The sequence below is a fragment of the Octopus sinensis genome, unplaced genomic scaffold (assembly GCF_006345805.1).
Source record: "Octopus sinensis unplaced genomic scaffold, ASM634580v1 Contig10123, whole genome shotgun sequence".
Lineage (NCBI taxonomy): Eukaryota > Metazoa > Mollusca > Cephalopoda > Octopoda > Octopodidae > Octopus > Octopus sinensis.
The window spans coordinates 1-23,682 of NW_021832000.1; the positions used below are offsets into that span (position 1 = coordinate 1).

The 23,682-nt window shown below is 35.0% G+C and overlaps 1 protein-coding gene across 2 annotated transcripts in view; it reads right to left on the reverse strand.

Moving 5' to 3' along the window:
* The window catches only part of LOC115228288 (E3 ubiquitin-protein ligase MIB2-like), a 58,812-nt gene continuing 35,130 nt past the window's right edge, over positions 1-23,682 (reverse strand). The window contains exons 11-15 of one of the 2 annotated variants that reach the window (XM_029798905.2): positions 22,766-22,816; positions 16,205-16,291; positions 7,769-7,819; positions 6,064-6,150; positions 1-103 (exon numbers count right to left, since the gene is read on the reverse strand). In XM_029798905.2, coding sequence (XP_029654765.1) covers positions 15-103; positions 6,064-6,150; positions 7,769-7,819; positions 16,205-16,291; positions 22,766-22,816 — 365 coding nt within the window. In that variant the 3' untranslated portion in view covers positions 1-14. Of the gene's footprint in view, positions 104-1,643; positions 1,703-6,063; positions 6,151-7,768; positions 7,820-16,204; positions 16,292-22,765; positions 22,817-23,682 lie in introns of those variants that run through there. The other variant, XM_036498898.1, reaches the window with a different exon arrangement.

The window sequence follows — 23,682 nt, forward strand, 5'->3', positions numbered from 1 at the left end:
ATATGACAGAATCTTTATGGAAATCGATGAGGTAATATAATTTTAAACTCACCATATTGTTTTGAACAGAGTTGGGTCCTTTTGGCAAAATCTCTTCCATAATCTGAAATGAATATTTTCACGTATTACATTTTATTGTATGATTTGGTTATATTTCTTAATCTGTATTTTGGTATTCTTCGACATTTATATCTTAAATGGTCAACGGATGATCACTATATCTTTGGTGAGTAACTCATACTGTTTAACACAATATTTAGAGCCTTCAAAATATGCGCAAATTTCCTATCTATCCCCTCTGTATTCAGATATCCAGCATAATTTAACAAGATTGAAATTATTTAATTACCTCTTTAGAACAGTATTCTTCCTCTATGCCTTTCCTTTCATATCTCTCTGTATTTGAGCGAGTTTAATGTACAGATATAAGAGAGGAAAACTAAACTAATGAGAAACAGTGTTATAAAGAGATAATTACGTGAAGTAATTACAATATTGTTAAATTATGTCGGATGTCACATTACAGTGCGGTGATATATATATATCAGTAATCAAGCGATCAGAGAGAATTCTGAGCGACATCATCACCAAATGCAGATGGAAGAAGTGTTGTATTACTCTTGAATAGTGTCCTGATGTCATATGGGCCGCATATCTTTTGTATCTTTTCGGAGAGGCCTTTCACATAAGGTAGACAGACTGTGGACAGTTTATTGGTTTCATCCTCTCTTTTCTTCATAATTGGAGTGGATAGTATGTTTTTGGGTAGTTGTTGCTTAATAGATTGTTACTTAGCGTGATCATTTCTTCGTTGTGGGTTTCACGATCGCTACTTATATTCTTTACTCGATGTTTTAGGCACTGAGCAATCCCTCTCTTTACACTGTAAGGATGGTGGGAAATGAAGTTGATGTATCGTCCGGTAAAGGTCGGCTTGCGGTATACGGATGTTCTGAATCCATACTTGGTGCGTGTTATTAATACATCCAGGTTCGAAATTTCCCTAAGGCACCTGATGAAGGCTGGAGGGTATATCAGACTAAACGTTGTGTTAACAACAAACAAGATGAGTTCTCATCTTTTAAATATCGAACTAGGCTCTCTAAAATGCCTTGTATCCTTTCTTCCTTCAATACGTGTGTCATTTCTTTGAATGCATTGGCTTGCTTTGCATCATACAGTCAGTATCTATATTTATGAATGGGAAAGAGGCAATGGTTGTCTGTGCAACAGACGAAAGTCTTCCACTTGGATAAAGACAATGTTTAATGGATGTAGTGATAGATTTACAAGTCTTGAAGAAAGACAAGTGTTCAAACTCGGAATGCATTTCCTTGTACGTGAACAAGATAATGAGTGGCACCTGCTTGAATAACAACAACAATAACCAGTCAGTAAACGTAGTAAAATGTAAAACAAACAAAATCATTAACTCACCTGAAAAAGTATAACATATTATATATCCCCGTTCAAAAAGAGAATATTCAATCTATTGTTTCTTCTAAATTATCCATTTTACCAACCATGTTAACTTGAGTGGATAATTTATGAAATGTCAGTAATATCGATCCCTTTAATATAATCAGTTTACAGCTAAAACGTGCAATTGGAATTTAGGAATAGAACATATTCTTAATAATTCCTACGAACAAAATAGCTCAGGTAAACCTATTTACCTGCTTGTTCTGAGACTTGGGAAACCCTGAAATAAATATTTCAAGGTTTTTCAAATTTATAATAAAATATTTTAAATCTAGATATTAATAATATATATTTTATTATTGTGGGACTTTCTGATCATCAATGGGCAGCCTGTGTATGGACAGCTGTGTATGCTACATAGTAGGGAAATGTATGTAGTGAACACAGAGGACGTGTAAAGGCTTGAACAAAATGGAACCAGCATGCTCCACTGGATGGTCACTGTCAGTGTGCAGGTATAAAATGCTGACATGTTTTAAGATAAAAATCGAGAGTTATCACATGTATGTAGTACGCAAGACAGACGACTGTGCTAGTATGACCCTGTGATATGTATGAATAAGATCAGCTGTATAAAGAGCACCGATCTGTAAATGTGGAGAGAACCTCAAGAAAACTGGAAGGAAGTGTTGAGAAATGAGCTTCAGATCTTGAACCTGAGAGTCAATCGGTAGAAAAGCGGGTATCTTTAAGAGACATATGTTCCTCGACCAATGGGGGTGGATAGTATCTCAGAATAGGACGTGTCTTGGGTAGAGACCGCCCATCAAATACATTTTAGAAAGAACATCAGACGATAAATGATGAGGATGTATTCGATTGTATTGTTATATGCAGCTAGTATTTATCTTGAAAGAGAAAGAGACAATGGTTTCTCAGCAGAAAACCAAAGTCATTACTTCGATAAAGACAATGCTTAGTGGATGGAACGATAAATTTAATGTTGTATCTAAGAAAAGACAACAGCAAAAATAAAAGTTTAAAACATTGTTAAAAGATATGAAGAGATAATATTTTGTAACAGCAACATCCGACATAATTCGTGATATAACAACTCAAATCTTCCTAATTTAACTAAAATATTGCACACAGTTCATACAACACCATTTCCAAAACGCTTCCGTCCCATTAATTGTCGATAAACACAGAAATAGCTACACCAGTCGTCTCGTTAGCTGAAAACACTGATATACACCAGTGGAGCTTAGTACTATAGAGAGAAATCCGTGATTATCTGGCAATGTTTAACTTGACCATTACAAAAGTCGTTAACACTAGAAGGAGATCAGATGTACAATTACAAACTGCACGGTGGAGAGATATCATATTGTACCCTGACTGCTACCACAATCCGCCGTACACAACAAAACGCAGCATTTTAGCAGTTCCTTGTGTGATGATTAACAAAATGAAAGAATGGAATATCTGACGGGTTAGATCTGTATTTTTCACTGAGGCTATGACCAGCTACCTCTGGTTATAGATCTATTAAAGGGCTGAGTAGAAATTAAACTACATGTGGTAAGATTTCTCTCTCCGACACATAATAGACATAAAAAATTGAGATAAGCCCGCCCCAGCACCAATTTTATCAGAGAATTAAGTAAATAACAATCGAATAAACAAAACAGAAACGACTTTTTACTATTTTAGATAAATCAATTAATTACTGCACACCAATTTCTAATTACTGGACTAACTTCAAACAATCTGACACCGCGACATCAGGTATCCTGAAACATTGTACACTTGCACAAAACCTTATTAACTACATTTAACTGGTCATCTACATACTATTGCATAAACATATCCGAAATGATACACAATAACTGACAATTAAGCATATATAAGCATGACGCAAATATAGATCAAACTGGAAGCATTGAATCTGACGTTTGCCAGGAAGTTTCGAATATTCTCTTTCTTTTAACCCATTCCCATGTTTTCGTTTTCATCTTAATGCCCTTACAATTATTGGACAAACAGGCAGCGCACCAATGTCCAAAACTTTTATAAGTTTAAACCTAAACGTATGCATAGTTTCTCCTGCTACTTTGAACTTCACTTTGTTCTGCTGATCTTCCACAAATAACAGATTGTATTATTTATTTGCTTCAAGTCAAATTCTTCACAAAGTAATCAGTCCACCCAGGCTATCCAGAAATATTTGCATAACATTTTGGTCTCTACAAGTATTTTTATGTCATCCATGAATGTCTTGTCTGGTGCTTTCACTTGGGTCATTTCTTTTGAGCAGACTACTGATCTAAGTAACATCTCGAAACTGAAGGATTAATATTGTGCACCCTGCTCCAATTCCGATGACAGTCCCTGTAAAATGGTTTGTAATGAGCTGCCTTTTGAAATTGTTATAACAGCTCATCATCAGACCTTAAAATTGCCCCAGTATGTAAAAGAAGTTCATTGATTTCATCAATAAATTGTATGGTCCACAACCATATGCTTTAGAGCGATCGAGCCATACAACATTCCAATTACTTCAATTCTTCTTTTTGTGTTGATCCCAGTTTGACATTTCATGTCCTACAAACCAAGAAAGTCAGGGATTTCCAGTCATCTGAACACTTTCCATCACATATCAATTATTTTGTAGGTGTATAGGTGATCTCTTAGCATGTACATCCACGTAAAGCTTGTCATTAAGGATTGAAACTAATTTCAATTGGCCAATTGATTGTGATTCAGATTCCTTTCAAAAGTGAACTCTTTCTGCCTTATATCAGTCATAAATCCCTTCAATTTTATACCACAAACCCTTACTATTATATAATGCTTATATAATGCAGTTTTTGCTCTTGCCCCCCTTCTTGCTGCAATCTCTCAGTTAAAAGTTTAATTCCTGACTTTCTTTGAGAATTTATTAGAAAGACATCAACGTTTCTTTTGCTTGTACCACAATAAGATGCACCTAGGACACTTTATCAAGTGCTTTTAGGCAAGTATACCCTCATATAAAACCTAGAATGGTTAATTGAGATGTGTCTTCTATCCGTTCATGACGTGGGAGCCTGGAAATCAGACGATATAGGATGAAGAGATTGTCAATTATTGTATAGTATCTTGCAACCAGTTTCTGTTTCGAAGTAAGAAATATAGACAACAACTATCACAGAAGTAAGTTGGATAAGGGCAATGTGTAGCGTATGTAATAAAATATCTGTGAAATAAAACAGACTGCTTATACTTGAAATACCTTTCAAAGTACTTTTTTAGAAATATCAGCCAAAATAACAACATTAATCTATCATCAGCAAACATAATATAAAATGTAAAACAAAGAGAAATGTCATTAACACGAATGTTTATCGCTAAACAACTACAAATATTAGTTTTCTCTTCCAAAGTAAAATATTAAATCTATTGTCTTCGAAGTTATCCCTTTTACAAACCATGCTCACCACATCGGATATTTTGTGAAATTACAATAATATCGATATGTTTTATTGGGTAAACTGGCAATATGACCATTCCGAAATATAATAATATCTGTTTCAACACACGACTTCACATAAAAAATCTTGCACAACAAATATTTAATAGAATTATTATGCATCAAACTTTTCAAATGCAAAATTTGGATTGGAAGATGTTGTCAGTCATTCAGTAAAGTTAAAATTTACAGTAATCGATAAGGTAATGATATTTTATACTCATCATCAAATGATTCTGTTTCAAGCATAGGAAAGTTTGGAGACAGTGTTGTTTGCGACTATGTGTCGGAAAAATATATTTTCAAGTTTTACATTTTACACTATAATATGATTATATCTATCAATCAAAAATATTCCATTACCGTAAGATATCTTTATTTTTAATGGTCAACGGCTGACCACTATGCTTTTGGTCAGCACGCTTTACAGATTCAATATAACAAAACTCTTTATTAAGAGCCACCAAAATATTAACTAATTTCGTTCTGAAGAAGAACTGACTTGGACAGTGACAACTCATCTAGTCCATAGGAGCCTGGAAATCTGACGATAAATGTCGGGGTTGTTGCCTGTGATTCACTTGCATCGTGCAACCTGTATCTTTCATGAAGTAAGAAAGGCAGATACCGATTATCACAGTAGCAAAGAAATGTTTTCTATTCGGGAAAAGACAATGTGTAGTGGATGTAATAATAAAATTACTACCAGTGTAACAAAACAGAGAGTTTACACTTGGAACGCATTTCATTGCAATTCTTCTAGATTATGAGAAGCATCCGTTTAAATAGCAACAATAACAATAATAACCTTGAAGTAAACATGATAAAAAGTGTGACAAAAACAGCTGTCATTAACTCTAAATTTATATTCCTAAACAAATTAGCTTAGTTCTCTCTTTCTCAAAACTATACAAAATATATTCCCGTTTCAATTTTCCATTTTACAAACCACTCTAACCTCGTTGGATATTTTGTGAACTTTCAGTAATATCGATATATTGAATAGAATTATTATACAACATTTCGAATCTAATTAGGATAGAATCTGTACTCAGTCGTTCTAAAATACAAAAGCTCGGGAGAAGGTGAAATGTATAGAAATCGGTAAATTAATATCATTTCATACTTACAATCATTCTCTGATTGGTCTACTCCAGAATACGATTTAAAACCGGAATCGGTACTGGCTCCCGATACCATACTTCCTGTTGAATGTTCTGAAATGAATATTTTCAAGATTTGCGTTGTATAGGATGATGTGCTTATCTTTGTTAATAATCTATATTTCACAATTGTGACATATTTCTATTTTCAATTGTCAGCGACTGACCACTATGCTTTTGGTCAGCACGTTTTACAGTTTCAATATAACAAAACTCTATATTAAGAGCAACCAAAATATTAACTAATTTCCTATCTATACTCTTTGTATTCAGATATCAAATATAATTCAACAATATTGTAATTATTTATTTCATCATTGTCTCTTTATAACAGAATTTTGCTTTTAGTTTTCTCTTTCCTTCCGTATTTCTCTGATTCTCAGGGTGTTTAAGGCACATGTATAAAGAGAAGATAACTCAACTACTGAAAAACACTGCTATAAAGAGATAATTACGTGAAGTAATTGCAATATTGTTAAATTATGTTGGATGTCACAATACATTGCGTTGATATATGAAGGTTGGTCTCAAAACGAAGCCGGATTGGACCAATCGCATAAACCTCTTCAACAACACCTTTTTACCTGCAATTTACAACAGGTGTGAAAGCTGGTACACGACGAAGAGGGAGGGTGTGAGTCTGATAATGGCCCAAAACACAATCGAAAAATCGAGGTTTGGGAGTGTTGCTAAATTTGCACATCAAGAGTGAGGCGATCAGAGAGAAATCCGGTGTGAGAGACATCATCACTAAAAACTTATGCCAAAATTTCAGATAGGACAGGTAGCCAGCTCCCTGAAAATATTTAGAGATGCACAGTTGTTGAGAGTTATATACACGAGCAGAGGAGGTCACTGAGAGCGAATCCAAAAGTGAGTATTTGACGAAATACGACATCCTACGTAGGTGAGAAGGTCAAGATGAAGACAGAAGTGGAGGGTGCACTGTGATCTCTGGTGTCGTCAATACACTCAGTCAGTCGATCATGGTCAAGGTGGTATTTCTGTCACATCTATGACATAGCGTTTTCACCTCTACCATAGTAAACCTCACGAACCAAACTTCTCGTTTTCTGCTCAACTCAAATGCCAAGCAAGTGGATAACCATATATCGATCTTCAAAAACTGGTTGCACCACTTATAGTTAGAAAAAAAGCACCAGCTCTCTCTGTGAAACATTGATTCTGGAAATTTTTGATTTTAACTGCCCACATCAACCTGCGTAGTTGTGACGCATCTATGACATGGCGTTTTCACATCTACAGTAGAACTCACTAATCAAACAATCTTATAATTTTCTGCTCACTTCCAGTGTCAACAAAGTTAATCATCAAATATCTATCTTCAAATTCATTTCACTTTAGACTACAAACACCTACTCTCTCTCTGTGAAACATTGCTGCTGGTAATCTTTAATTTTAACTGCCCACATCTACGTTCACCAGAATGTCATCTCATGTAGAAAATATTTGAAGACCCCTGAATGAAATAGATTTCATCCCAAGTGAGTAATGATTAATTCTACACAGGCGTAGAGGAAAGAAATATCAGATGTCCCCCAAAACTGTGAACACCTAATGTACTTCATACAAGGTCATGGTAAATTTACTATCAGTGAAATATGACAGAATCTTTATGGAAATCGATGAGGTAATATAATTTTAAACTCACCATATTGTTTTGAACTGAGTTGGGTCCTTTTGGCAAAATCTCTTCCATAATCTGAAATGAATATTTTCACGTATTACATTTTATTGTATGATTTGGTTATATTTCTTAATCTGTATTTTGGTATTCTTCGACATTTATATCTTAAATGGTCAACGGATGATCACTATATCTTTGGTGAGTAACTCATACTGTTTAACACAATATTTAGAGCCTTCAAAATATGCGCAAATTTCCTATCTATCCCCTCTGTATTCAGATATCCAGCATAATTTAACAAGATTGAAATTATTTAATTACCTCTTTAGAACAGTATTCTTCCTCTATGCCTTTCCTTTCATATCTCTCTGTATTTGAGCGAGTTTAATGTACAGATATAAGAGAGGAAAACTAAACTAATGAGAAACAGTGTTATAAAGAGATAATTACGTGAAGTAATTACAATATTGTTAAATTATGTCGGATGTCACATTACAGTGCGGTGATATATATATATCAGTAATCAAGCGATCAGAGAGAATTCTGAGCGACATCATCACCAAATGCAGATGGAAGAAGTGTTGTATTACTCTTGAATAGTGTCCTGATGTCATATGGGCCGCATATCTTTTGTATCTTTTCGGAGAGGCCTTTCACATAAGGTAGACAGACTGTGGACAGTTTATTGGTTTCATCCTCTCTTTTCTTCATAATTGGAGTGGATAGTATGTTTTTGGGTAGTTGTTGCTTAATAGATTGTTACTTAGCGTGATCATTTCTTCGTTGTGGGTTTCACGATCGCTACTTATATTCTTTACTCGATGTTTTAGGCACTGAGCAATCCCTCTCTTTACACTGTAAGGATGGTGGGAAATGAAGTTGATGTATCGTCCGGTAAAGGTCGGCTTGCGGTATACGGATGTTCTGAATCCATACTTGGTGCGTGTTATTAATACCTCCAGGTTCGAAATTTCCTCAAGACACCTGATGAAGGCTGGAGGGTATATCAGCCTAAACGTTGTGTTAACAACAAACAAGATGAGTTCTCATCTTTTAAATATCGAACTAGGCTCTCTAAAATGCCTTGTATCCTTTCTTCCTTCAATACGTGTGTCATTTCTTTGAATGCATTGGCTTGCTTTGCATCATACAGTCAGTATCTATATTTATGAATGGAAAGTGGCGATGGTAGTCTGTGCAACAGACGAAAATCTTCCACTTGGATAAAGACAATGTTTAATGGATGTAATGATAGATTTACAAGTCTTGAAGAAAGACAAGTATTCAAACTCGGAATGCATTTCCTTGTACGTGAACAAGATAATGAGTGGCACCTGCTTGAATAACAACAACAATAACCAGTCAGTAAACGTAGTAAAATGTAAAGCAAGCAAAATATTTAACTCACCTGAAAAAGAATAACATATTATATATCCCCGTTCAAAAAGAGAATATTCAATCTATTGTTTCTTCTAAATTATCCATTTTACCAACCATGTTAACTTGAGTGGATAATTTATGAAATGTCAGTAATATCGATCCCTTTAATATAATCAGTTTACAGCTAAAACATGCAATTGAAATTTATGAATAGAACACATTCTTAATAATTGTGACAAACAAAATAGCTCAGGTAAACCTATTTACCTGCTTGTTCTGAGACTTGGGAAACCCTGAAATAAATATTTCAAGGTTTTTAAAATTTATTATAAAATATTTTAAATCTAGATATTAATAATATATATTTTATTATTGTGGGACTTTCTGATCACCAATGGGCAGCCTGTGTATGAACAGCTGTGTAAGCTACATAGTAGTGAAATGTATGTAGTGAACACAGAAGACGTTTAAAGGCGTGAACAAAATGGAACCAGCACGCTCCACTGGATGGTGACTGTCAGCGTGCAGGTATAAAATGCTGACACGTTTTAAGATAAAAGTCGAGAGTTATCACATGTATGTAGTACGCAAGACAGACGACTGTGCTAGTATGGCCATGTGATATGTATGAATAAGATCAGCTGTATAAAGAGCACCGATCTGTAAATGTGGAGAGAACCTCAAGAAAAATGGAAGGAAGTGTTGAGAAATGAGCTTCAGATCTTGAACCTGAGAGTCAATCGGTAGAAAAGCGGGTATCTTTAAGAGACATATGTCCCTCAACCAATGGGGGTGGATAGTATCTCAGAATAGGACGTGTCTTGTGTAGAGACCGCCCATCCAATGCATTTTAGACAGAAAATCAGACGATAAATGATGAGGATGTATTCGATTGTATTGTTATATGCAGCTAGTATTTATCTTGAAAGAGTGAGAGACAATGGTTTCTCAGCAGAAAACCAAAGTCATTACTTTGATAAATACAATGCTTAGTAGATGGAACGATAAATTTAATGTTGTATCTAAGAAAAGACAACAGCAAAAATAAAAGTTTAAAACATTGTTAAAAGATATGAAGAGATAATATTTTTTAACAGCAACATCCGACATAATTCGTGATATAACAACTCAAATCTTCCTAATTTAACTAAAATATTGCACACAGTTCCTACAACACCATTTCCAAAACGCTTCCGTCCCATTAATTGTCGATAAACACAGAAATAGCTACACCAGTCGTCCCGCAAGCTGAAAACACTGATATACACCAGTGGAGCTTAGTACTATAGAGAGAAATCCGTGGTATTCTGGCAATGTTTAATTTGACCATTACAAAAGTCGTTAACACTAGAAGGAGTTCAGATGTACAATTACAAACTGCACGGTGGAGAGATATCATATTCTACCCTGACTGCTACCACAATCCGCCGTACACAACAAAACGAGACATTTTAGCAGTTCCTTGTGTGATGATTAACAAAATGAAAGAATGGAATATCTGACGGGTTAGATCTGTATTTTTCACTGAGGCTATGACCAGCTACCTCTGGTTATAGATCTATTAAAGGGCTGAGTAGAAATTAAACTACTTGTGGTAAGAATTCTCTCTCCGACACAAAATAGACATACAAAATTGAGATAAGCCCGCCCCAGCACCAATTTTATCAGAGAATTATGTAAATAACTATCGAATAAACAAAACATAAACGACTTTTTACTATTTTAGATAAATCAATTTCTGCACACCAATTTCTAATTGCTGGACTAACTTCAAACAATCTGACACCGCGACATCAAGTATCCTGAAACATTGTACACTTGCACAAAACCTTATTAACTACATTTTACTGGTCATCTACATACTATTGCATAAACATATCCGAAATGATACATAATAACTGACAATCAAGCATATATAAGCATGACGCAAATATAGATCAAACTGGAAGCATTGAATCTTACGTTTGCCAGCAAGTTTCGAATATTCTCTTTCTTTTAACCCATTCCCATGTTTTCGTTTTCATCTTAATGCCCTTACAATTATTGGACAAAGAGGCAGCGCAACACTATCTGAAACTTTTATAAGTTTTTCCCTGAATGTATGCATGTATGCAGTGCCTCAGCATGGCCACAGCTCATGAGCTGAAACTAGAATCAATCAATCAATCAATCATAGTTTCTCCAGCTACTTTGAACTTCACTTTGTTCTGCTGATCTTCCACAAATAACAGATTGTATTATTTATTTGCTTCAAGTCAAATTCTTGACAAAGTAATAAGTCCACCCAGGCTATCCAGAAATATTTGCATAACATTTTGGTCTCTACATAGTATTTTTATGTCATCCATGAATGTCTTGTCTTGTTCTTTCACTTGGGTCATTTCTTCTGAGCAGACTACTGATCTAGGTAACATCTCGAAACTGAAGGATTAATATTGTGCACCCTGCTCCAATTCCGATGACAGTCCCTGTAAAATGGTTTGTAATGAGCTGCCTTTTGAAATTGTTATACCAGCTCATCATCAGACCTTCACACTGCCCCAGTATGTCAAAGAAGTTCATTGATTTCATCAATAAATTGTATGGTACCCAACCATATGCTTTAGAGCGATCAAGGCATACAACATTCCAATTACTTCAATTCTTCTTTGTGTGTTGATCCCAGTTTGACATCTCATGTCCTTCAAACCAAGAAAGTCAGCGGATTCCAGTCATCTGCACACTTTCCATCACATATCAATTATTTTGTAGTTGTATAGGTGATCTCTTAGCATGTACATCCACGTAAAGCATGTCATTAAGGATTGAAACTAATTTCAATTGGCCAATTAATTGTGATTCAGATTCCTTTCATACGTGAACTCAGTCATAAATCCCTTCAATTTTATACTACAAACCCTTACTATTATATAATGCTTATATAATGCAGTTTTTGCTCTTGCCTCCTTCTTGCTGCAATCTCTCAGTTAAAAGTTTAATTCCTGACTTTCTTTGGGGTTTTATTAGAAATACATCAACGTTTCTTTTGCTTGTACCACAATAAAATGCACCTAGGACACTTTATCAAATGGTTTGTTTTAGGAAATTATACCCTCATATAAAACCTAGAATGGTTAACTGAGATTTGTCTGCTATCCGATCAAGAGGTGGGAGCATGGAAATCAGACGATAAAGGATGAAGAGATAGTCAATTATTGTATAGTATCTTGCAACCAGTATCTGTTTTGAAGTAAGAGATATAGAACAACTATCACAGAAGTAAGTTGGATAAGGGCAATGTTTAGCGGATGTAATGAAATATCTGTGAAATAAATCAGACTGCTTATACTTGAAATACATTTCAAAGTACTTTTTTAGAAATATCAGCCAAAATAACAATATTAATCTATCAGCAAACATAATATAAAATGTAAAACAAAGAGAAATGTCATTAACACGAATGTTTATCGCTAAACAACTACAAATATTAGTTTTCTCTTCCAAAGTGAAATATAAAATCTATTGTCTTCCAAGTTATCCATTTTACAAACCATGCTCACCACATCGGATATTTTGTGAAATTACAATAATATCGATATGTTTTATTGGCTAAACTGGCAAAATGACCATTCCGAAATATAATAATATCTGTTTCAACACACGACTTCACATAAAAAAATCTTGCACAACAAATATTTAATAGAATTATTATGCATCAAACTTTTCAAATGCAAAATGTGGATTGGAAGATGTTGTCAGTCATTCAGTAAAGTTAAAATTTACAGTAATCGATAAGGTAATGATATTTTATACTCATGATCAAATGATTCTGTTTCAAGCATAGGAAAGTTTGGAGACAGTATTGTTTGCGACTATGTGTCGGAAAAATATTTCAAGTTTTACATTTTACACTATAATGTGATTATATCTATTAATCAAAAATATTCCATTACCGTAAGATATCTTTATGTTCAATTGTCAACGGCTGACCACTATGCTTTTGGTCAGCACGCTTTACAGATTCATTACAACAAAACTCTATATTAAGATCCACCAAAATATTAACTAATTTCCTATCTTTACTCTCTGTATTCAGACATCAAATATAATTTAACAATATTGTAATTATTTAATTTCATTGTCTCTTTATAACAATATTTTGCTTTTAGTTTTCTCTTTCCTTCCGTATTTCTCTGATTTTCAGGGAGTTTAAGGCACAGGTATAAAGAGAGGATAACTCAACTACTGAAAAACAGTGCTATAAAGAGATAATTACGTGAAGTATTTGCAATATTTTTCAATTATGTTGGATGTCACAGTACATTGCATAGATATGTGAAAGTTGGTCTCAAAACGAAGCTGGATTCGACCAATCGCATAAATCTCTTCAACGACACCTATTTACCTGCAATTTACAACAGGTGTGAAAGCTGGTACACAATGAAGAGGGAGGAAGTGAGTCTGATAATGGCCCAAAGCACATTCGAAAAATCGAGGTTATGGAATGTTGCTAAATTTGCACATCAGGAGTGAGGCGATCATAGAGAAATCAGGTGTGAGAGACATCATCACTAAAAACTTATGCCAAAATTTCAGATGGGACAGGTAGCCAGCTCACTGAAATTATTTAGGGATGCACAGTTGTTGAGAGTTATATACGCGAGCAGAGGAGGTCACTGAGAGCGAATCCAAAAGTGAGTGTTTGATGAAATACGACATGCTACGTAGGTGAGAAGGTCAAGATGAAGACAGAAGTGGAGGATGCACTGTGTTCTCTGGTGTCGTCAATACACTCAGTCAGTCGACCATGGTCAAGGTGGTATTTCTGTCACATCTATGACATAGCGTTTTCACATCTACAGTAGAACTCACTAATCAAACATTCTTATAATTTTCTGCTCACTTCCAATGTCAACAAGGTTAATCATCAAATATCGATCTTCAAATACATTTCACACCACTTCATTTTAGACAACTAGCACCTACTCTCTGCGTGAAACATTGCTGCTGGTAATCTTTAAGTTTAACCGCTCTCACCAACGTTCGCCAGAATGTCTTCTGATACAGAAGATGTGTGAAACCTCCTTACGGAAACAGTTTTCTTTCCAGATGAGTAATAATTTATTCTACTAAGTTGTTGGCGAAATTGGTATCAGGTACCCCAAAAACAACACCGCCGTTTATCTACACATCATTGCATAAAATGCATCCGAAATGGTACATAATAGAACTGATTCTCAAAAATACATACGCAAGCCATGCTAGAAACATCATATACTATATTTACTTTGAGGTTTTCACAAATCTATTGCTTATAAACCATTATCGATTTTTACCATGATCTCAATATCTCTATTCTTACTAGACAATAGGGAAGCCTACCAGCATACGAAATACTTACAAATTTGTCATTAAAATATGTCATGGTTTCTCTTGATACGTTGTATATCACTTGTTTCTGCTGCCCTTTGACAATTAAAAAACCGTATTATTTATTTGCATTAAGTCTTAATCTCGACCAAGGATTAAATCCATTCCGGTTGTCCAAAACTATTAGCATATTCTTTTGATCTCTTTCCCTTATTTGTATGTCATCGATGATGTTTCTTCAGCCATATCTGCTGAGCAGTCTGCTGATCTGAGTAACATCTCATTAACAAAGACTGACATTTTGCATCCTACTCTAGTTTCACGCCAATCCTACTCTCTGTATAATATGTGTGTAACGAATAGCATTTGGAAATTGTTAAACCAACTCTTCGTCATATTTTTAAAATCCTCCTGTATGTAAACGAAGGCCATTGCTTTTCTCGATGGTTTATGTTGTTCACATCCCTAAGCATTAGACTGATCCAACCATACAACATTCAAATCACTTCTATTTTTCTATGTGTGTTGGTCCCACTTTTACAAGGCATGTCCCAAACACTCAGGATGTCAACGGATTCTTTTGCATTCACACTTTCAGTCTCATTAGAGTTATTTTGTCGATGTGTAGTTGATCTCTGACCATGGAAATCTTAGCAATCATAATTGCAATCGGTGCCAACTTGCGAATTAGTTTCGCTTTAGCTTAAATTGTACGCAAAATCTTTCTCTCTTCCTCCAGCCATCAATCACACCAACTTTATACCCGAAAGTTCCACCATTATGTGATGCCTACAACAAAACCTTGTACAAGACTTGAAACTTTCTAATGTACAGCCTCACCTTGCCTTATACCCAAAGATAACTACTTCTTTCCTGCTGCAATCCTCAAGCTCAAATTCTTCGTTCCTGATTTTGTTGGACATTTTCTTAGAGAGACGATAATACTTCACATGCTTTGCAACAATAAAATGCACCTAGAACCCTTTAGAAAGTGGTTGGTGTCAGGAATGGCATAGCACTACATGAAAGCAGTGATGTTTAAGTGAGATATGTTCCTCTACGAATGAAGAAGGGAAGTAGTTCTGAAGAAGAACTGACTTGGACAGCGACAACTCATCTAGTCCATAGGAGCCTGGAAATCTAACGATAAGTGTCGGGGTTGTTACCTGTGATTCACTTGCATCGTGCAACCTGTATCTTTCATGAAGTAAGAAAGGCAGATACCGATTATCTCAGTAGCAAAGAAATGTTTTCTATTCGGGAAAAGACAATGTGTAGTGGATGTAATAATGAAATTACTACCAGTGTAACATAACAGAGAGTTTACACTTGGAACGCATTTCATTGTAATTCTTCTAGATTATGAGAAGCATCCGTTTAAATAACAACAATAACAATAATAACCTACGAGTGAATGTGGTAAAAAATGTGACAAAAACGGCTGTCATTAACTCTAAATTTATGTTCCTAAACAAATTAGCTTAGTTCTATCTTTCTCAAAACTATACAAAATATATTCCCGTTTCAATTTTCCATGTTAAAAACCACTCTAACTTCGTTGGATATTTTGTGAAATTTCAATAATATCGATATATTGAATAGAATTATTATACAACAAACCTTTCGAATCTAATTAGGGATAGAATCTGTACTCAGTCGTTCTAACATACAAAAGCTCGAGATAAATTGAAATGTATAGAAATCGGTAACTTAATATTATTTCATACTTACATCCTTCCTCTGATTCATCTACTCCAGAAGATGATTGTAAACCGGAATCGGTACTGGCTCCGGGTACTATACTTGCTGTTGAATGTTCTGAAATGAATATTTTCAAGATTTGCGTTGTATAGCATGATGTGCTTATCTTTGTTAATAATCTATATTTCACTATTGTGACTTATTTCTATTGTCAATGGCTATATAAAGGGCCACCAAAATATTAACTAATTTCCTCTCTTTACTCTCTGTATTCAGATATCAAATATAATTTAACAATATTGTAATTATTTAATTTCATTGTCTCTTTATAACAATATTTTGCTTTTAGTTTTCTCTTTCCTTCCGTATTTCTCTGATTTTCAGGAAGTTTAAGGCACAGGTATAAAAAGAGGATAACTCAACTACTGAAAAACATTGCTATAAATAGATAATTACGTGAAGTAATTGCAATATTGTTAAATTATGTTGGATGTCACAATACATTGCATTGATATATGAAAGTTGGTCTCAAAACGAAGTCGGATTGAACCAATCACATAAACCTCTTCAACAACACCTATTTACCGGCAATTTACAACAGGTGTGAAAGCTGGTACACAACGAAGATGGAGGATGTGAGTCTGATAATGGCCCAAAGCACAATCGAAAAATCGAGGTTTGGGAGTGTTGCTAAATTTGCACATCAAGAGTGAGGCGATCAGAGGGAAATCAGGTGTGAGAGACATCATCACTAAAAACTTATGACAAAATTTCAGATGGGACAGGTAACCAGCTCACTGAAAATATTTAGAGATGCACAGTTGTTGAGAGTTATATACACGAGCAGAGGAGGTCACTGAGAGCGAATCCAAAAGTGAGTGTTTGACGAAATACGACATGCGACATAGGTGAGAAGGTCAAGATGAAGACAGAAGTGGAGGGTGCACTGTAAACTCTGGTGACTTCAATACACTCAGTCAGTCGATCATGGTCAAGGTGGTATTTCTGTCACATTTATGACATAACGTTTTCACCTCTACCGTAGTAAACCTCACAAACCAAACTTCTCGTTTTCTGCTCAACTCCAATGTCAAGCAAGTGGATAACCATATATCTATCTACAAAAACTGGTCACACCACTTACCGTTAGACAGAAAGTACCTGCTCTCTGTGAAATATTGCTTCTGGTAATCTTTGATTTTAACTGCCCACATCAACGTGCGTATTTGTGACGCATCTATGACATGGCGTTTTCACATCTACAGTAGAACTCACTAATCAAACAATCTTATAATTTTCTGCTCACTTCCAGTGTCAACAAGGTTAATCATCAAATATCTGTCTTCAAATTCCTTTCACTTTAGATACAAACACCTACTCGCTGTGTGAAACATTGCTGCTGGTAATCTTTAATTCTAACTGCCCACATCTACGTTCACCAGAATGTCATCTCATGTAGAAAATATTTGAAGACCCCTGAATGACATAGATTTCATCCCAAGTGAGGAATAATTAATTCTACACAGGTCTAGGAGAAAGAAATATCAGATGTCCCCCAAAACTGTTACCACCTAATTTACTTCATATAAGTTCATGGTAAATTTACTATCAGTGAAACATGACGGAATCTTTATGGAAATCGATGAGGTAATATAATTTTAAACTCATCATAATGTTTTAAACTGGGTTGGGTCCTTTTGGCGAAATCTCTTCCATAATCTGAAATGAATATTTTCACGTATTACATTTTATTGTATGATTTGGTTTTAGTTCTTAATCTATATTTTGATATTATTCGACATTTTTTTCTTAAATGGTCAACGGATGACCACTATATCTTTGGTGAGCAACTCATACTGTTTAACACATTAATTAGAGCCTTCAAAATATGCGCAGATTTCCTATCTATCCCCTCTGTATTCAGATATCCAGCATGTTTTAACAAGATTGAAATTATTTAATTACCTCTTTATAACAGTATTCTTCCTCTATGCCTTTCCTTTCATATCTCTCTGCATTTGAGTGAGTTTAAAGTACAGATATAAGAGAAGAAAACTAAACTAATGAGAAACAGTGTTATAAAGAGATAATTACGTGAAGTAATTGCAATATTGTTTAATTATGTCGGATGTCACATTACAGTTCGGTGATATATATATCTGTAATCAAGCGATCAGAGAGAATTCTGGTGTGAGCGACATCATCACCAAATGCTGAAGGAAGAAGTGTGGTTTTACTCTTGAATAGTGTCCCGATGTCATATGGGCCGCATATCTTTTGTATCTTTTCGGAGAGGCCTTTCACATAAGGTAGACAGACTGGACAGTTTATTGGTTTCATCCTCTCTTTTCTTCATAATTGGAGTGGATAGTATGTGTTTGGGTAGTTGTTGCTTAATAGATTGTTACTTAGCGTGATCATTTCTTCGTTGTGGGTTTCACGATCGCTACTTATATTCTTTACTCGATGTTTTAGGCACTGAGCAATCCCTCTCTTTACACTGTAAGGATGGTGGGAAATGAAGTTGATGTATCGTCCGGTAAAGGTCGGCTTGCGGTATACGGATGTTCTGAATCCATACTTGGTGCGTGTTATTAATACCTCCAGGTTCGAAATTTCCTCAAGACACCTGATGAAGGCTGGAGGGTATATCAGCCTAAACGTTGTGTTAACAACAAACAAGATGAGTTCTCGTCTCTTAAATATTGAACTAGGCTATCTAAAATGTTCAGTATCCTGTCTTCCTTCAATACGTGTGTCATTTCTTTGAATGCATTGGCTTGCATTGCATCATACAGTCAGTATCTATATTTATGAATGGGAAAGTGGCGATGGTAGTCTGTGCAACAGACGAAAATCTTCCACTTGGACAAAGACAATCTTTAATGGATGTAGTGATAGATTTCCTCGTCGTGAAGAAAGAAAAGTGTTCAAACTTGGAATGCATTTCCTTGTAAGTGAACCAGATAATGAGAGGCACCTGCTTGAATAGCAACAACAATAACCAGTCAGTAAACGTAGTAAAATGTAAAACAAACAAAATCTTTTACTCACGTGATAAAGTATAACATATTATATATCCCCGTTCAAAAAGAGAATATTCAATCTATTGTGTCTTCCAAATTATCCATTTTACCAAACATGTTAACTTGAGTGGTTAAATTATGAAATGTCAGTAATATCGATCCCTTTAATTTAATTAGTTTACAGTTAAAACGTGCAATTGGAATTTAGGAATAGAACATATTCTTAATAATTCCTACGAACAAAATAGCTCAGGTAAACCTATTTACCTGCTTGCTCTGAGATTTGGGAAACACTGAAATAAATATTTCAAGGTTTTTCAAATTTATAATAAAATATTTTAAATCTAGATATTAATAATATATATTTTATTATTGTGGGACTTTCTGATCACCAATGGGCAGCCTGTGTATGGACAGCTGTGTAAGCTACATAGTAGTGAAATGTATGTAGTGAACACAGAGGACGTGTAAAGGCTTGAACAAAATGGAACCAGCATGCTCCACTGGATGGTCACTGTCAGTGTGCAGGTATAAAATGCTGACACGTTTTAAGATAAAAGTCGAGAGTTATCACATGTATGTAGTACGCAAGACAGACGACTGTGCTAGTATGACCATGTGATGTGTATGAATAAGATCAGCTGTATAAAGAGCACCGATCTGTAAATGTGGAGAGAACCTCAAGAAAACTGGAAGGAAGTGTTGAGAAATGAGCTTCAGATCTTGAACCTGAGAGTCAATCGGTATGTAAAAGAAGTTTATTGATTTCATCAATAATTTGTTTGGTACACAAGACGTCCCTGAAACCTGACACCTCTGCTCCTCTTATTGACAGCGGGAAAAAAAACCTTTGACAACTTGTTTAGTTTTGGCCACCAGCTCAACTTTGGTATTGCAGTCAGAGCGAATGGTATATTTCTCAACCGTGTCCCATACAAACTAATCAATGAGATTTCAATCAGGGAAACTAGGAAGTTTACAAATGGGTCCACTAAAACTGCATAAGTACTCAGACAACCACTTCAGATGTATGGTAAGGAGCCGAATCCTACTGCCACGCATAAGGCCTTGCAACTGTGTCTAAATACAGGAAATCCCTTTCCAACCTGCAGTTCCCTTCCAATCCTCCATGTCAGCTAACCTGTTTATAATTGCCAGACTATCCTTTCGCCAATGGTCAACTGGTGACCCCTAAGGGTTTGTTTAACATTTTTATACTTTCTACAGTGTTACTATACCCTAGCTCAATGTTTAGGTCTACAACGAAATAGACTAACAAACCTTATTCTACTCTGTTTATTGAGACATACTACATAATCTAACAATTCAACAATAATCTCATATAATTATCACTTGATAACGCTCTTCCTTTCTAAGTTGAGCATTTCTTTTCTTATATCTGTGACAGTATTGATGAGATGGCATTTTCTCCCTCACATCTAGATATCGCTTTCTGGCATTCTTTTATTCATCCACTTAATTCCGTTATCAACCAAGTCCGTCAACAAAACTCGAACCGCAAACACATGATACCCCACTCCAAGTAGGATCATACACCTGCTCTCTTTCTTAAACATTCATGCTGCAGTTAACCAGAATGTCATCTGATTAAGGAAATACTTGAAGACATTTGAATGTCATACGTCTTCCTTAATGAAGCAGTTTTCTTTCCGCATGAGCGAAGATAAATTCTACACAGTAGAGCAGAAGATTAATAACAACTGTCCTAAAAAAACTATACACTTGTAACACATGTTATTATCTATATACAACTTGTCATCGACATATTATTATGATGAATATATCTGAAATGGTACATTGCAAATGATTCTCAAGTATATATAAGAAAGACGGAGACACAGATCAAACAGCAAGCCACAAATCTGTTATTTGCCCAGATATTTTGGTTTTTCTCCCGCTTCAAACTCTTCCTTGGTTTGTGCCATGATCTCAATGCGTCTACTCTTCACAGACAACAAACTAGCGTACCATCCTCTAAATCATTTTACAACTTTCTTTTTAATCCTTCACAAAGAATACCCAGCTATTTTGAAATTTACTTCCTCCTGCTAACATTAAACAAACGACAGAATGAATTCTTTGCTTCATACCCGATTCTTGACCAAGAAATTAGTTCGTCCATACCATCCAGAAATATTTACATAACTTTTTGGTCTCTTGTTAGTATTCTTAGGTAATCAATTAATGCCTTCTTCGGTGATGTCAATAGAGCCCTATCTTCTGATCAATCTGCTGATCTAAGTAACATCCCCATAATAAGCACAAACCAAATGAATGATATGCAAAGTATAGCTATTCCAGTTTCAAGACGAAGCCAGCCTCTTGTAAAACACTCTTGTAAAATGTCATTTTTAAGATTCCTATAGCAACTCCTCATCATATCTGTTATCTTCTCCCATATATAAAATAACTCTGTTGCTTCCTCAATTATTTCTGTGATACAGAATATGAAGTATTAGCCAGATCAAGTCATACAACATGCAAATCCATTTTGTTGTTTTTGTGTTAAGTCCTATAGACAATATTTTGTAGATATAGAGTTGGTCTCTCAGCAAGTACACCTAAGCAAATCTTGGTATTTATACTCAAAGATTGAAATTGTTCTAAAGTGATCGATCAGCTTTGTATTAGCGTCCATTGGTAAGTAATCTCCTTCTGCCTTGAACCAATCATCAACCGATCCACTTTTTTGCTACAACTCTCAAAGTAATAGGTAAAGATTGTGATATAATTGTGGATAAAACTTGTATACTTTGTATGATAGTCCATTTCCTCGTTGGATGCCTTTTGCTCTTGTTTTCTTCATACAACTATCTGCATGATTCTTGTTGAAATCATTGTTGATTCCTAGCTTCATTCCGTGTTTGAAACCGTCCATCACTGGGAACTACTGATCTTACTCTGGGTCAATGTAGGGCTCCTGTATATACCTGTCCAATTCATCTTCTGTAACTTATACACTACTTCACTTAGCATCTGCAAATAGAGTCTATTAACCTCATAACGTTACTGAAGGAGATTTTCTCTAATCCATTTATCATCATTCCCTCTATCAGCATGTCTGATATTTCTTTTTAAAGTAAGAATAAAGGTTTAAGATGTTGAACAGATGATCATTTTTCTAATGGTTATAGCATGATCAAATGCACTTAGGACCATTGTCCGTTCTAATTCCAGTGCCTGGAGTTAGAACGGGCATACCACCTTAGGAAAGCTGGAATGTTTAAGTGAGATGCGTTCCTCAACCAAGGAAGGTAGTCGGTAATTCTTAAGGGGAGAAAAACCGCTCAAGGGTGTATATTTTATCTTTTGTATCTTTTCCTGATCGTGTGAGATCTTTTTCTTGTGTCATATGTTTCTATATTTCCAAAAGATCCATTTATTGGATATTCCTGCATTTGAAGTAGAACAGAATTACTTTGTAGCTAAATATTCGAATGAAATATAGCAATAGAACCGCTTCTCAGTGATTCACACAAATTATTTAGTTCAGTTGGAGGTAAAATTTGTAGAAGTCAATTAGATACAGTTATTTTATACTCACCAACTGGCTCTACCACTCTCTGGGATGCTTTCCCTTTAAACTTTGGACGCACTGAAATAAACATTTCCAAGTTTTACACTTCATAGTAAAACTTATTATTCTTTATTAATAATTCTGTATTTAAGTATTGTGAGACATTCATGTAATCAATGGTCAACTGGTGAGTAATATGGCTTTGGTCAGCATTTTTATACTCTCTACCATGGGACCGTGTAATATACCCAATATATAGGTCTACAACTAAATAGACTGACCTTCCTCAATCTCCTCTCACTATTAAGACATCCTACATAATCTAACAGCATTGCACTTATCTCATTTAATAATCACTTGATAACACTGCTAATCTCTTTCTTATATTTAATCTTATCTATGACATGATTGTCCTCTCATCTCTAGACTTCACTCATCAATATTCTTCTAGCTTTCTACTTAATTCCATGACAACCAAATTGGTCCTCAAAAGTCGGACCATGACACATTGTTTCAGGTCGGATAAACATAAACCCGCTCTCTTTTTTAAAGGTCACTGTTGGCAATCTTTAATTTTAACTGCCCACATCACACTTCATCAGAATATAATCTGATTAAGGAAATGTCAATCCTCCTCCTTAATAAGCGACTTTTTTCAGGTGAGCAATGATTAGTTCTACACAGGTGGAGAGGTAAGCGATAACAGGTATCCTGGAACACTGTACATTTGTACAAAACCTACTTAACTACAAAATAACTGTTCATGTACACATTATTACAAAGGGGTTATATCCAAATTGAGAATTAACAATTTATTCTGAAGAATATATAAACAAAATCGAACTGGAAACATGAAATTTTGCATTTTTTTAGTAGTTTTGAATTATCAGTTGTTTTCTGTCCATCTTCAGCTTTGCCATGGTCTCACTACCCCAGTATGTATC